Source organism: Convolutriloba macropyga, chromosome 11 (assembly GCF_964194025.1).
Source record: "Convolutriloba macropyga chromosome 11, txConMacr16.3, whole genome shotgun sequence".
Lineage (NCBI taxonomy): Eukaryota > Metazoa > Xenacoelomorpha > Acoela > Convolutidae > Convolutriloba > Convolutriloba macropyga.
The window spans coordinates 6819385-6834336 of record NC_134478.1 but is presented as its reverse complement, the minus strand read 5'-3'; the positions used below and the strand labels follow the sequence as shown (position 1 = coordinate 6834336).

The following is a 14952-nucleotide window of genomic DNA, read 5'->3' as shown; positions in this document are numbered from 1 at the left end:
TGGCTCCTAGCAAAGCCAAGCTCACGCGTCCTTTGAAAGCAATTCGCCCGACGAGCATTGGTAATCTCGAGATTTTTTGAACTGTAGCAAGGTTGTTCATGACTTGAACTTCGATTTTTGTTTTCGAGCACTAAATTTTATTTAAGATCTATGACTTCTGTTTCCACACATTTTTTTAACAATAGCTTAATTACTAGTATACTGGTAATATTCAAGTCGCAAAGGGTCATTTTGAGAAATTGTCCCATAACAATCCCTCCTTTGCTCCCTCTCCAAGCTGCAGACGGCACCCCCTACCCTGGCTCCCTACCCTCCACGCCCACATCAAATCCTCCCCCAATCCCCCACACCTACCAACAACCCTGAACTAAAAATTGTGTCTGCATTTTTTAAAACACTCTGTAGTTTTATTGTGAACACCGTTTTGTTTTTCTTTGATAATGCTGATTCTGGCGCGGTTAGTTCAGACATTATATTGCAAGACTTCTGATCGTTTCCGGTGTTCTACTGGCCATATTACGTAATGCAATTTTTTGCAACACCGACTTTTCGGTTGACCATTTGGCTTTTCGTCCTCAAAAACGCCATAAATTGGTAAAGACCGTTGGGCATTAAGGTCTCTTAGAGGTTTAAGGCTTACTAAAGTATGTGATTCACTGGGACTGTTTAGGAGGCTCATATTGATGGTCTGAAGGGCCCCCTCTCCCACTTCGTCCCCCCAATCAAACCCTACTATCTCTTTCCACCAGTAACACTTATCGTCTACTGCATACGCACTGATTACACTTATCCATTCTCACCCCCTTCCACACTCCATGAAGCTAAAGCTAGCCTCCATAAGACGCAGTTAGCTACTGATGAAGCCAAAGGCTGGCCAGTTGTTTGATAGCAGTTCGCTTGACTATAGTCGGTTAGGTTACTTAATTTTAGTAAACCATGTCCTGAGTCAGTAGTCGACATTTGCAGGTTTCTATTTTCGCTGGAATGCAATCGCGTTTCAATTTTTTTGATGATTTTTGTTTGGTTTTCTAAATTTTGTTCTTAGTTTTCATTTTTCAAATCCTGAGTTGTATTAATTGTTCTAGCTTTTATTCGATAAATTTTGAAAGATTTTTAAAAAAAAAACTTGACATCAAAAATTTGCACACAAATTTCCTATTTTGAGTATTTTCAGCATTTTGACCTAATTCGCAATCACATTTGCTCATTTGTCTGAAAACTTACTTTTATTCGGTTTAGTGTCGTCCGAATTTGCGTCTGACCCTTTTACCATTTTTGTCATCTAAAGCGACATAAATAGGTGAAGCTCGGAGGGTTCTCTTAGAGCCTTACTTGTATCAAAATATGCAACTCAACAACACTATTTTGAGGAGACAATTTCATGATGTGAAGGGCTGTTCTTAATCTTAAAATTGACCCTCTCGGTCAATCCCCCCCCCCGCCAACACTCCGTCAACCCTCCTCAACCTGGCGATTTGAACATCCAGCCATCCCAATCCTACCCCCTTCATATCGCTTTACCCTCCCATATTGCAATCTCGTGGTCTGTTTTTTTTGTTAAGATGCTCAACATCAAAGTTGTTTGGAACCAAACAACTATTGAATTACTTGAGCTCCAACGGTTTTTTTGTTCATCCTTTTTATTGTATTCATCAAGCTTCAAAAAAGGTTGCATAATAAGATCATAAAATTGTGAGTTAAAAGCAAATAACATCTTATTTACGGTTCTTTAGAATTTGAAAAAAAACGTTCAAAAAATATCTGAAAATGCTGAGTAACATCTAATGTTTTGTTGCCATTAGTATAGATCACGGAAATTATTCAGCGGTAGTTGGGAAGTGAAGATATACATTTGCAAACATGTTCTCTTTATCACTTTGGGCGTTGGATTTGAAATGTGGCAGTCTTAACTGGGACTGCAGATATTGAAAAACTGTAGAAAATCAAGTTTTTGTGCAAATTTAATGAGCCAGGGTCTCAGAGTTTCAGATGTGTTCACTTTTTAAAAAACCTTGTTTTTTTTCCACTGCAACTTTCTTCGCTTCGGGGAAAGTTTCCCTAAATTTTCGATCATTGAGGTCATTTACGCGGAAGTGGGGTTCAACACAATCACCTTAATCCAGTTGTTTCAACATTACGTTACGTGTAAGCGGGGAACTATATTGTTGGCCGTCTTTTTTCTCTGGCCAAAATTGAGATTTTTCTTTGCAATCTAGAGAGATAATGGTTGTACCGCTTGAAGGCTCATTAATTTCATTTCAAATTGGTATCTCACTCAAAGACGCGCGCACACACCACCGGCACCACACCCAGAAACTGTTATTTTGTTTTTCTTGACTAATTAGTCTATGCTCAAGTTCATTAATAGTTCATGTGTCTTCTGAGTTTAAAACATTTTGAACTTTCTGACAAATATGTATTAGTAATGCCAACTTAAACACAAAATTACAATATTTGCTAGTTTTTCCATTTTGTGAGTTTTCGCCCAATCTCAAATTTTTGTCTCGGTTGTTTCTGATTGGCTATATTTAAAGCTGGTGGAGCTTTTAAATATCTATAGTGAATAATTTTTGCCAGTTTGTTTTTAGGTTTGATGGTTTGCACAAGCTATGGTGGTGGTGGTGGTGGTGGTTGTGATATGAACGGCTGTGAATTTTCGCAGTCAAAACTTTTTTGTGTTAATTTTTTCTATAGAAACATCTGACATGGTAAGTTTTGTTTGTACTAATGGTTTGCCCCAACACAAGAATAACATGTGGAGTTTTCTGTATTTCATTTTTAGCGGTGATTTTTTCTCAAAAAATTTGACCAGTTTGTCTGTTTCCAAATTGTTTTATTATTGCTGCAAAACAATTATTTTTTTATAGGTAGAGGTTGAGAATTTGATAACAATAATGTGTTCAATTTTGACACTTCCGATGCTGCGTCGTTTTTCCTTATTACAGTCACAGACACTTATTCTGAGTGATGATTGTCTACAGAGCAATATGAATACAGTGTCACACGTTGGACTTTAATTTAAGATTTTTGTTCTGAATGCCATAACAAATCATTCCGAACTGAAAAATACTGACAGACCCTTTAAAAAATTCAAATTTACCTGTAAAACTACAGAAAAACAAAGTTTGAAATGTCTGTCAAGGTCCACTTGAGCGAAGGTATTTAACACTTATTGCTTTTTAATAGCCGCGTTAGCAATTCCAGGCGGCTATTATTAAGCTCCTAATTTTTTTACTTCCTCTAACAGATTTTTGTTTCGTCTTACCGTGACGTCTTTTCTGCTTTTAGGTCATTGTTTCGTCTTACCGTGACGTCATTTCTGCTTTTAGGTCAATTGCGTGACTTACTAAAAAATGACTTCTGAACTCACTTATGGAACTTTAATCTATATAAACATTTACTAGTTAAAGATCAATAGTGTGCATCTAAGTGGTGCCAATCTTTTATGCCCTAATTCTTGAGTATTAGTCTTGAGTTTTTGATTTCGAATATCAATTTGTGAAAGCCCTTTTAGGGCTTTTTCCTTATAGGCCGTATGTGTCGTAAAATTGACAGTACGTATCTAACCCAAAAAATCTAGTGGTCTACTAAAGGACTTTTGGTCAATCTGCCTATCTTGTTTCTGTAGTTGTTTCAATTCATGGAAGGCCACAAGCGTCTATCGCAGCTATTTTCCGGCAATCTGCCGGCTATATTCCTTTTGTTTCGATTAACAAAGCAATTAGTTAAATAATTATATAAACCATTGCTCGGAAAAATTTTAAGAAATTTTGAGCCTTATTCTTCATTCGGCTGGAAACTCGGTATTGGAACAAATCGCTATGTAACTAATAGCGTCAGTAGAGCTATAATTTTATGCCTGGATGTTTTATAGTTTCAAATTGTTTTATAGTTTTTTAGATGGCAAATTAAACATTAAATGAAAGCGTTGGTTTTTCTAATAGAGGACGCCAATCGATGGTTTCATAAAAATTCTTTTGTCTTTGCTCTTTGCATTGGTTTAAGTTAGTTTCAAATTTTTCTCTGAATTTTTATGCGAAGGATGAGCTGAATGAGTCTACAGCTCTTAAGTGTTCGACTCGTTTTTTAACTGAAGGACTGTTAGAATTTTGTGCCGCGCCCAGGCTTGCATGAGCCGGCGCCTTGTTGGGTATAATCATACGTATATATCAAACTTGCTCATAAGCCTTAGCTAGTTATCAATAAAACGAAAAACCAACCCTTGCTATCGGATATATTTGTATTTAACTGTTTTCCCCTGCATCTCAATTGGTAAATGGCAACAAAAAATTCTCATTGTAGCAATTTTTTTGAAACTGTTCCAATATTTGTTTCTGAATGTAAATCAAATTTTTTACATCAAAAACTTGATAAAAAGTATAACCAGTTGCGACTGTTTAAACAAATTTACATTCACAAAGAAACATTTCACTGTTATCATCATAGAGCTAATTTTTTGGTTGGTAACCGGCTTCAATTTAAAACAAATAACTCCAAATATCAGCAAGATTTCTCTTTTGTTCAGTTCTATTTCTAACGGCCTGCATTTTTAAAGATTATTTTGTCTTCAGACAAGTAAAGAGGCGTGTTCGATTATCTGTCCAAAATCATCTCATATGAGAATTCGAAGTCTCTTTTGACTGAAATATAAAATGCCGTCTCTTTTTCAGACGTTTTTGGTGATGGATCGCGAGCAGCTTCGAAAGCAACTCGATGGCTGTAAAAAGAGCTTTGTCGAGGCAAAATATTCCGATGGTCACAAATCACTCCAGAAACTGCTAAAAGATTGTGGCGACTCTAGATTAGCATCGGCTGGAAAATTGCGACTGACTTCTTTGATATTAGAATTACACAAAAATAAATTCTACGGCTTGGAAAACTTTTCACAACTTGTGAACAGCGTCGAAAAATCAGTAAAAAATGGAACTTCGTTGTCTTTGTTAGGTGTCGATATTTACGATGAAAGTTCAATCGTGTTCGTTTACAACTGTTGTTTGTTCCTGTTTTACACTCAACAGTATGAAATAACAAAACTGTTGATGTCGTCTGTTCTTGCGAAATCCTCAGAGAGCGATATTAAACCCGAAGAAGTCAGCTCAAATTGGGGTAAAATTATGGACCATGCAAAATGGGATCAGGCTATGAAATTCAATTTGTCCCTGATTTGGTGCGAAATTAGTATAAAATTATGGGAATCAAATATGAGTACCTCAATGGAAAAGGAGACAGGACAAGTTATAAATTGGCTAGAATCGAAACTAATGACGGAGAAAACAAATCCAAATTCAAAAGATGCCAAAAATTATTTGGAACGGTGGCAAAATCGATTAAGCATTTTGAAAAACAATGTTTTGTTGACTGAAAATAACTTGAAAAACTGCAAGAAAGAAATGAGATCGTTGCCAACTCCGACAGGTTCGAATGCTAGCCAGGCAGTTCCAGCAATTTTTATCAGAGCCAAGTTCGAATATTTGAGGAAACATTATATTAAAAGCATGAAGTTACTAAATTTTCAACACTACAAAAGTCATTCTGAAACTGGAGAAAGTATTCCTATGATGTATTATAACAACTTAGCTTGCATTCATTACCAAAATGGCAAAAATGCGCTTGGAGTTTTTTACGCTCGCAAAGCATTTGCAGAATTGGAAAAAATCGAACAGCAAGCGTCGAAAGGGGGAAAGAAAATAACGGCGAGTAGTAATAATGGCACTGGAACCATTGCTAGTACAAGTCAACTTCATACAGTGTCAGCAATGAGAACCTATGAGCTCCATTTCAACATGGGAGTTCACTTACTAGCTGCTAAAATGCCCGAAAAGGCGTTCGAGGAGTTTTTCAACGCCGTTCAGTTCTATTATGACAACCCGAAACTGTGGTTGAAGTTGTCAGAATGTTGCGTGGCGCTGAACGTTAGCAAAGCTCGGCCAATCTGGACTTGCGCAGCGAACGGGGAAAATGATTCGGACAGAACGGAGCGAGAATCGGTTGTGTTGACAAGTTTGGGTTCGGGGCCGAACCATAAGTTGCTCGTGAGGTTTCCCGGAATGGAAGGTTCTGCCGGTGGGAATGAAGAAGACGTCCAATCGGCAGCTTTTCCTGCAGCTTCGTTGGGTTTTGGGGCCCTGTGTGTTGAGAACACGCTGTTGCTAGCGGTAAGTTATCGTAATAATTTTGTTTCCCTCGTTTTCAGACTTATTGATTCGCAAGTTAAAGTAATTCATGACAATGTTAGCAATTTGCTAATTGCTCTCTAACAAAGTACAGGAATTATCTGGGACTGTATTTTTGGACTCTAAAATTTGTTCGGGTTTTGTAAAGGTTTTTCTTAAGATGGAGCACCACTGTTGACGACTTGAACTTGTATTAAAATGCGCACTTGTAAGTCTTAAAATGCCGAAAGTTTGCAGTGCAAGAATTTATAATGCCAGAAGTTTCTATATACATAGCCAAAAATTGACTATTCCGTCTCCAACTTGCTATTGGCGTTTTTAAAGCAAGGTTAGGTTACCTGCGGAATTCAATTCGAAATTCTGGCTCAACATCTCGGCCTCCATTGTTGTAAGTTGTTGAATATTATACTGAAATAAAATTTATTTTAAAATGCGTCACCGTACACCCGTGGATCATGAAATATCGTTTTTGTATCATTTTGGTGCTTTTTCAGAATAAACAAAAAACGTCTCAGAATTTGGCTAAAACGAACGAAGTGATTATTCAAGCTTTAACTATTGGTGCATACATCAACTTGTGTCTCGGTGATTATCTCAAATCTATCAACTACTGCGATCGAGCAACGGCTTTAATCGGACAGACTCAAAAAGAACAACAGCAAACTGATCACCATTTAATGCATATACTGCTATTGTACAAATCGGAGGCTATGGTCAACATGAATCAAGTCAACAACGCTGTAGAGATGTTAACTCTCCAATCGAACCAAAACGTGTTTATGATCAAGAAAAAGTCAACAGAAAACGACATTTCGGAGAAAGAAAGCTACGCGAGTATTGACAAGTGGGTCGCTTACATGTTGACTATGGGTTCAATTTACGCAATGAAAGGGAACTATGATGAATGTAAGAAACTGATTCAAATGGTCGCCGTGAATTTGACGTCACTTCAGAAACCGTTGCCTACTGAGTGTTATATGCTGGCTGCATACATAGAACTTTGCTACAATAATCACGCTCTAGCTGTGGAAATAATTAAGCGCAAACAAATTCCAAGTTATGATAACTTACCTTATAATAATAATAAATCAAGCACTACGTTTGTTGGTGCAACAGCAACTTAGAAATTTAGTTTTTGTTTACTCTATTTTTAAACTCAAACCTAGAAAATGGAGAGATTTATGCGGCTATCGTGCCAAAGAAAAATTTGCTACAGCCTGATCAGTAATGGCCGCTGGGGTAGTGCTACCTGAAAATTTGGACCCAAAACAGTGACCAGCAAGGGCAATGTTGCTCGAAAGGGTAAGAAATGTGATAACAATGAGAGCACCTGAAAACAAATGGGCTGTGGTCAAATGGTGCTTTCAGCTTGAATGAATTCTATTGAAGCGCCGTTGCGAAAGTAGTCACAAAACCCACCGAAATTTTAATATTAACGAACTGCAAAGAAGAGTTTACGGTCAGCTAATGTACATTTAGAAGGTCTTGAGACAATTCGAGACACTTTGTGGTATAAGATATAATCCAAAAATGTCAACTTTTTATGAGATGAACTCACAGAAAGCGGTTTGCTTTCAGTTGCTTTTTAATTGGGCACGAACAAAATTAGAAGCAAGTACTGTACTCAGAAATAGTACTGTATTACATTTTGCAGAATGGCTTGAGCATACATCGGTGACTTGAGTTGAACTTCTCAATTTTTGACTTCAAATCTTAATAGTGCTCTCAATTAGCTCCTAAGAACATGTAATTTAAAAGCCCCTAGCGTTCCAGGAAACAGTATCGAAAAACTAACGTTTGTGAATATGCAACTAAACTTAAATAATTGATTAGCTGATTCGTCTAGCAAAGCTATTAGTTTTCGTCTAGCAAAGCCGCTGGACTTTGATTAAATTACGCCACTGTTAAAATTTTTGTGGAGAATTTCAATTTTAATAGCCAAAACAGCTATTATTTCTCCATTCGCTTAACAAGGGTAGAAAATTTCACGCGCTAGAGATAGCAAAAGCAAAGCTTTCTTTTTAGACGAAAAAAGGGACATCTAATTTTCCTGTTAAATTATGAAGTTTAATATAAATCAGTTTTCAAATTTTCATAAGTTTTTTGAAGGTTAATAACAAGGAAAAAACGCTGGAAATATTGTATTTCTTACAATGTATTCTTTCCTGGGTAAGATGATGTATACCAAAATGGTAAACTTCTTAGGGTTACTTTTGCCGCATCAAAGAACTCACTAAAACGTACAAATTGACTTTCATTTTTCTGATCTTAAATTGAAAGGGTGGAGATGCAATTTACCTACATTTATTTTTTTTCTAATATAGTCAAATAATATTTCTTAAGAACAAAAAATCATGAAAACGAAATAGTAATAAATTTTAAAAGTAAGGAATCATATGTTGGAACTTATACGATTGGTGAAGTTTAAAAAATAAACATGCTTTGAAAAAATGAGTCCTAATATTAATTTATAATCTTTCGTGGTCTTAATATCCTAAGGCAGACGCGATGTAGGCTCCTTTTTTGCCTTAAGGTATAAACAGCTAGGGCTACTTATTTCTGCGCGCGAAGTAGGCTTACCTATATCTCTCAGACTAACCGACTCTGTGAAACATTGAAGATAAACTTCTGTTATTACGGTGCTAATAAAGTACAGCACCGGAGTCAAGAGTATACACATGGTGTATCTGACTAATAGACTGAATACAGTTAGTGGAGTTCTCTCTATATAAAAGAGAACAGTGTCTTCTCAGTCTCTGATTGGATGGAGTTGTACATCCAGTATTTCTACTGCTAAATCCATCCGGGGTTAAGAGTTTCAAATCCGGATTTGTGAGCTGTAGCTGAAATACGTTGGATGTGTCATCCACGTTGAAAAGTGGGGTGAAGAGTTGTGTCCTGTCTGAAGTGGGGTTGTGACTCGTGCCGTCGTCTGAAGTCCTTGTCAGTGAAGTAGTAACTAGTGTCGTCAGTAAGGGGTTCGTCTTGATTGTAGAACCAGTGAGGGGTACCAGTTACAGAGTGTGCTGGCTAGTAACGTCAGTTCTGTTTAGAATAACCAACTGCTCTCACTGTCATATAGTGAGAATTTGCTCCCAGTTGGAGGATCGCTTGTAGTCCGTAGTCTCTGTCTGGTTTGTACAATGAGATTTCTGTTTATCTCCACCTGGTACAAGGTTTGAACCAGTCGGATTTACCAGCTTACCTTCTGGTGGAAATCCATCATTTAGCTACTGTGTGAGCTACTTTTCCTATCAAATTCATTAGTCAAATTTAATGCCTTTTTTACTAAGACCCTACCGGGAGGAAGAAGAAAAGAACTGATGCTAATCTTCAATTGTGTGAAAGAAGAAAGGAATACAGACTATAAAAATTATCATTAGAAAAAAAATATGTGAAAAATTGCATAGAGAGTGAGTTTTGAGAGGATGGTGAGTCTTTGAGTTCTGTGGGACTGTGAGACCAAAGTGTTATTTAGGACTGTGGCCTACGTCCGATATTCGAACTCGAAGTCCGGAGCTCAATTGTCTGGGTCTCGGAAAAATTCCAAGAATTATCGATCACGTGAGAGACAAGCAGCAAGGGCACGAGGGTAGAGGTCGATGTTGCAGTGCGGCTGCAACGCAAGATGATTGAAGATCTGTGTTTCTTCTTGTGAGGGCTGTCTGTTGTCTAACGTGTCCACCATCCAGTCCCTGTAGACGAGGCTGAAAGTGTGTCCATGCATACACTTCGTGGCTTCTCCCTCTACGCATTGTAGATACTCGATTGGGACGAGGATCAGACGATTAGTCTTCGCCTATAAGGGTGAAAATAAGAAGCAATTCTTTATGGGGTCGAAATTGCGAAGAGTGCCTTCACAATAATTAGGTTGAATTATATAGCTATAATTCATGTAATAGGGTGAGGTTACTTAGTGTTCCCGTACTGAAGACGCTAATTTATATGAATGAGTGGATTTGTCCTTTGAAAATGGTGTTGTACAAATAGGTAAGTGTGTACCGTGTGAGGCATCTTCACTCTGTTGAGCTTATGCGTTTGGTTATTCACTTCCATCTGTGTGGGATGTAAAAAACCAAAATGGAGGTAGAAGGGATCGTACTTCTGATAAATACGATAGGGGCGGTCTCGCGAGTGAAGAATGTGTTGAAGTAATCGTTCTGGCGGTCCGCAAGAGGGAAGAAGTATTTCGATTGGTGCCAGAAACGTTCTCTGAAACGATGGTTAATAGGGAATTGGAGACACTCTAGTGGAAGGTCTTTATCTCGTCCCTCTTGAAGATTTTCGTTCTCTAATTGTCCATTTACATTGAAAGAGTGAAATCACGTTCGAACTTTTGAGTGTGGCGAATGTGTGTTGCTGTCCTGTGATAACATATCCTACGAGTGGAAGTTTTCGTGTTAAAAGGATAAAAGCCGTTTGTTTAAAATCGCGGTCTAAATCAAAGTTTTTTTGTAAATAGATAGACTCGTGTGGTCCATTTCTAATAAGACTTGGCTAACCATATAGTCGAGTTGTGCATCAATTTGTACATTTGGGTTTACAGCACCAAACCAATTTTGTTTTCTGAAAAGTTCGTACTCTTCAGATTTACGATAAACGGGTGATTCTTGCGGATTAACATATCCATTTCGTATATTGGCTTTGGTGTATGGCGTGATGGGAGGTGCGCTTGCACGAATTGTTACCTGTGCATCTTTAATTTCGGCTGATGCTTTACCCATTATAAAGTTAAAGCCTTCATTGTAGTGAATAAAAATGTCTTGGTATTTTGTGGCATAATATGGGCGATCTTCATTACATTTGTGTAAAGAATTTGTGAGAACCTCAAAACGAGAAAGTGCGGATTCATCATAAAAGTGCTTCTGAAAACGACTAAAGTACATGTGTGCATTATGTTTGTGACCGCAATTAGTTTCATTATTTTCGAGTGTTTCAATAAAATAACGTTTTTGGAATTTAATCATTCGTGCATATGATCTTCCAACATCAAATATACGGCAGTGGTTTTCAGGTTTCCAAATAACTGTGGCTTTAATAGCATGATTTGGAGGACAGTAGCCACGTTCAAGATCTCTTAATACGAATTTTCCCGTAGTAAATGCTTTCTGACTTTACGTCAAAACTAAGTGTGATGTCTGTTAATTGAAGTGACCATACCAGTGTGCGTGGATGACATGATTCGTGTTCTGGGTTTTTGCCTGGACAATTATCCCAGGGGTTATTGGTAGCATTAGGAAACCATTCATGGTCCCTAGGATTATAGACCATGCTTCCGTGTTGGAATCCAAAGGGTCGATAGCGATCGAGTTGGAAGGGGCCTTGTTTGGCTTCTATATTCGCTTGCCAGAGTGGGTCATCGAGTACGTCAAATTGTATTATCTGTTGTTGGTAGAGGTGTTTACTTATGAGACCAACGCGTGCTCGTTCTCTACGAGCTTCGATTTCTGTGGGAAAGAAAGGTCTTTCCAATTGTTAACATACCAATTATCGTGATCAAACCTGAAGCCTCTTTTAAGTGCGATATTGTGACGAAAGATTTCTTTGTCGCTAAGTTAAGCGTTTATGGCATAGGCTCTTACTTGAAGTGTTCGAATTTTTAAAAAATATTTGCACTTGGGCGGGGAGTATTTGAAAATCTGCTGCTTTGATTTTACAATCGCCAATTTTATTGAGCTTATAATACTGCATATTTGTGTTATGCTATGGCGAACAATCATAATGTGTGACTACAAGGTCTTGTACAAGGATGTGAAATCAATAACTTAAGCAATAAATAAATTAAATTTTTAAGGGACATGTGTAAGAGAGTCCAGAATGTGGATTGTAGAAAACAAAATATCCGGCTGTGTTCTTTGTGTATCTATGAAATTTCAAATTTAGTTAATTTCTCGGCAGATAAAGGATGATGGATTTGTTTTTACTCTAAAAACAGGTGGTGATCTTCGAGTGTTTGAGTAGATCATGTGCTCTTTGTTTCTGTACTGGTGTAATTTTGTATGATTTAGAGAATCGTTGTTTAGCCCAGTTATGGAGTTGTTCGTTATTATGATCTCCGAAAAGGGCGGGAGGGGGAACAACAAATTTTGGGTCAAGTTTTAAGGGTAGAGTTGGATAAGTTCTAGTAGTATCTGGGTGTTTTCCGATACAGTGGTGAGAATGTTGATCGGGATCAAGAGTTGCTGAATTAGAACTGAGTGTTATTATAGGTGTAGTACCTTGGAAACTGAGTGGTAGTGAACTTTGAAAAGACGGTGATGAGTTGACTATGTTAAAAGAGTGGTTCCAATGCGCCTGTGAGAGCAAGCGTTCAATATTAGAGATTGGTCCTTGTGGTGGATTAAAGGGGTTACTCGCAATTTGTGATGGAGTGGGTGAAGAAAATTGAGAGCTGAGTGTGATATAGTATTGTCGGAAATTAAGCTGATATCTTGTGGTGTATCACTAATATTCGAGACAGTATGAATTGGCTGTGGCAATTCAGAGCTATGAGTTTTATGTGTTCGCAAAATTTAAAGGTTGAGCGGAAAATTGTGCAGTGTTTGTATAGTTAATTAATTCAGGTTGTGGTGCTCGAGGTGGAACGGGTATAATAGTTGGCGGTTGGAGTGTTGTGTTAGATAGGAAGCCGGAATATGGTAGCAGAGTTTGTGTGTTTATGTGGTGGGGTTGTTGTTGTTGTTGTTGTGCTTGCGTTTGTTGTATTTGCAAAAGACTTTGATGGGGGGATATGAGATTACCGATTGTGGGGTAAAGTGGGGGGGGGGAAGTGTCCAGTAGGACGAAGTCTATCTGTAGATTTGGCAGTAGTAATGACTGATTATGGGTGTTGCTCGGTTTCTTTTGGTTGTGGTTTTTTATAAAAGAGTTTAAATGATGACTTTTTGGGTGTTGACTGCTTAGTTGCTGCGCTGTATGAGCAACTGGGCGATTCTAGGAGACGGGGGGAGCACATGGGTTAGTGTTTGATTGTTGACTAGAGGACGCCATTGTGATGATAATCTTTGGCCCAGAGTGAGGGAATTATCGCAATAATAAATTTTATAGTCAGTAGAGATGAGAATAACAATTATTAAAGAGATTTAAAGTGGGTACACTCACTCGGATTGCGGCGCAGGGTAATTCTGGTAGGATGACATTATGGAGAAAGATGAGATCTAAAAAATCAGCAAAAAAAGTTAACAATTCAGTAATCGTATAGTCTTTTCGTTCAAATGAAGATAATGTGTAGGTATATGGTTTCACTTTCTTTGTGATTTGTTATTTTGCGATTTGTTGGTATTGTTCATCCAACCTAAGAAGTTCTTTAACATATCTTTTATCGTACGAGGCTGGGATAGCGTCACGATTAATAGTGCATACAAAGTCTGTATAGAGGAGTTCGGGTAATTTAGGTGTTGTTTTTGGTGGAAACATTGGATGATAGAAAAAAGCAATATGTTCGTTATTCAAGTCTCTAAGGTAGAAAACCCATTCACAGCAAGTATGTGAATATAAGATACGATTGAGATTGTAGAAAATATCTTGAAAGCGGATTATTTAGGTTTAAAATTCTGAATGTAGCCGAAGGTATCGGCGTATGGTGTTCTCTTAAATAGTACTTCCAGTCTGTGCTGCGAAGTAATTTGCATACCTGTTTACTATAGAACATGGAGTTTGCTTTCAGTACTGTGAGACTGAAAGTGTAGAGTTGAGACAGATTTGTGTTTCTGTTAGTAGTGAGCTGGAGTGCTGCGTAGAGCGAAGTCTTTTAGATAGCGTCGAAGAAAGGGTAGTTAGAGAAGAACTGTTTTGTGCGATAGTTCTTAAGATTAGAAGAGAAGTGAAGATTAGAGTTGAGCGAGAGGCTTAGAAAGAAAAATTTTTCTTTCTAAAATAGTTTAAAGTTGAGAGAGAGGTTTAGAAATAAAATTTTCTAAGTTTAAAAAGACTGGAGTGAAGAAATGTATTAAGTATTGAAAGGTGAGAGCTGTTGAGAGAAGTTTGAATCAAAGAGAGAGAAGCAACTAGGTTGAGAGAGCGGTAGACTGAGAAGTGATTTTAGACGATATGATAAAGCCTGATCACGACTTTTTGTTCGCGGAAGAAAAAGTTGAATCATATCTTCGTAAATGAATGAGATTAAGGAAGTCTTCCCGGACCGAGCCGTGGGTCGGCTGTTAGTTTAATTTTTAGTTAGTTTCCTTTTTATCATTTTCGTGGGTAATGGCCTGTAATCCCCTTCCTTTCATTTCCTGATGGAGGGTTTTTTGTGGTTCTGCTAGGGTAGCAGGTGAAGAAATAGTTCGTGTGCTTTGTTTACTATATTAAAGAGCTTGATTACTTTTCCCAATGAAAGTAATTGTATTACGGGGGAGAAGGGTGAAAGGACTATCCGATTTATCCCTCTCGTATATGAGAACGAGGGAATTTTTTATTGGAATTCTATTTACTAGGTATTTAGTGTGTTATGCTGAATTTTACTCGGCTAACTAAAGCGAGAAGAGTGATTTCGTGTATTTTAAGAATGGTGGTGATATGTGCTTATACGTTCGTCGTTCTTGAAGCCGAAATCTTTGACTGTGGTATAAAGACTCTATAGTCTTTAATCGGTGGGCGTCGAGGACGAATATCTCTTGTAGTGTAGTTTTCCGAAGGGCTTTCGGATATGTCATACAAACTACAAGGTGGTGGGGGAAGGGTCATTTGTAGATGGTATGTCTGGGTTGTCTAGACTGAACGAGACAGATTTCGACTTAGTGATAGTTGGTTTTTTAGGATGGAGTCTTAATAATGAATT

The 14952-nt window shown here is 37.7% G+C and overlaps 2 protein-coding genes across 2 annotated transcripts in view; both read left to right on the top strand.

Moving 5' to 3' along the window:
- Nucleotides 1-14952, top strand: part of LOC142349403 (putative SERF-like protein) — a 241169-nt gene that overhangs the window by 111793 nt on the left and 114424 nt on the right. The window lies entirely within an intron of this gene.
- LOC142349308 (CCR4-NOT transcription complex subunit 10-like) lies at nt 4638-7320 on the top strand. The gene is made up of 2 exons (XM_075400779.1): nt 4638-6155; nt 6668-7320. The coding sequence occupies exons 1-2, from the start codon at nt 4653-4655 to the stop codon at nt 7295-7297; spliced, it is 2133 nt and encodes a 710-aa protein (XP_075256894.1). The 5' UTR covers nt 4638-4652; the 3' UTR covers nt 7298-7320.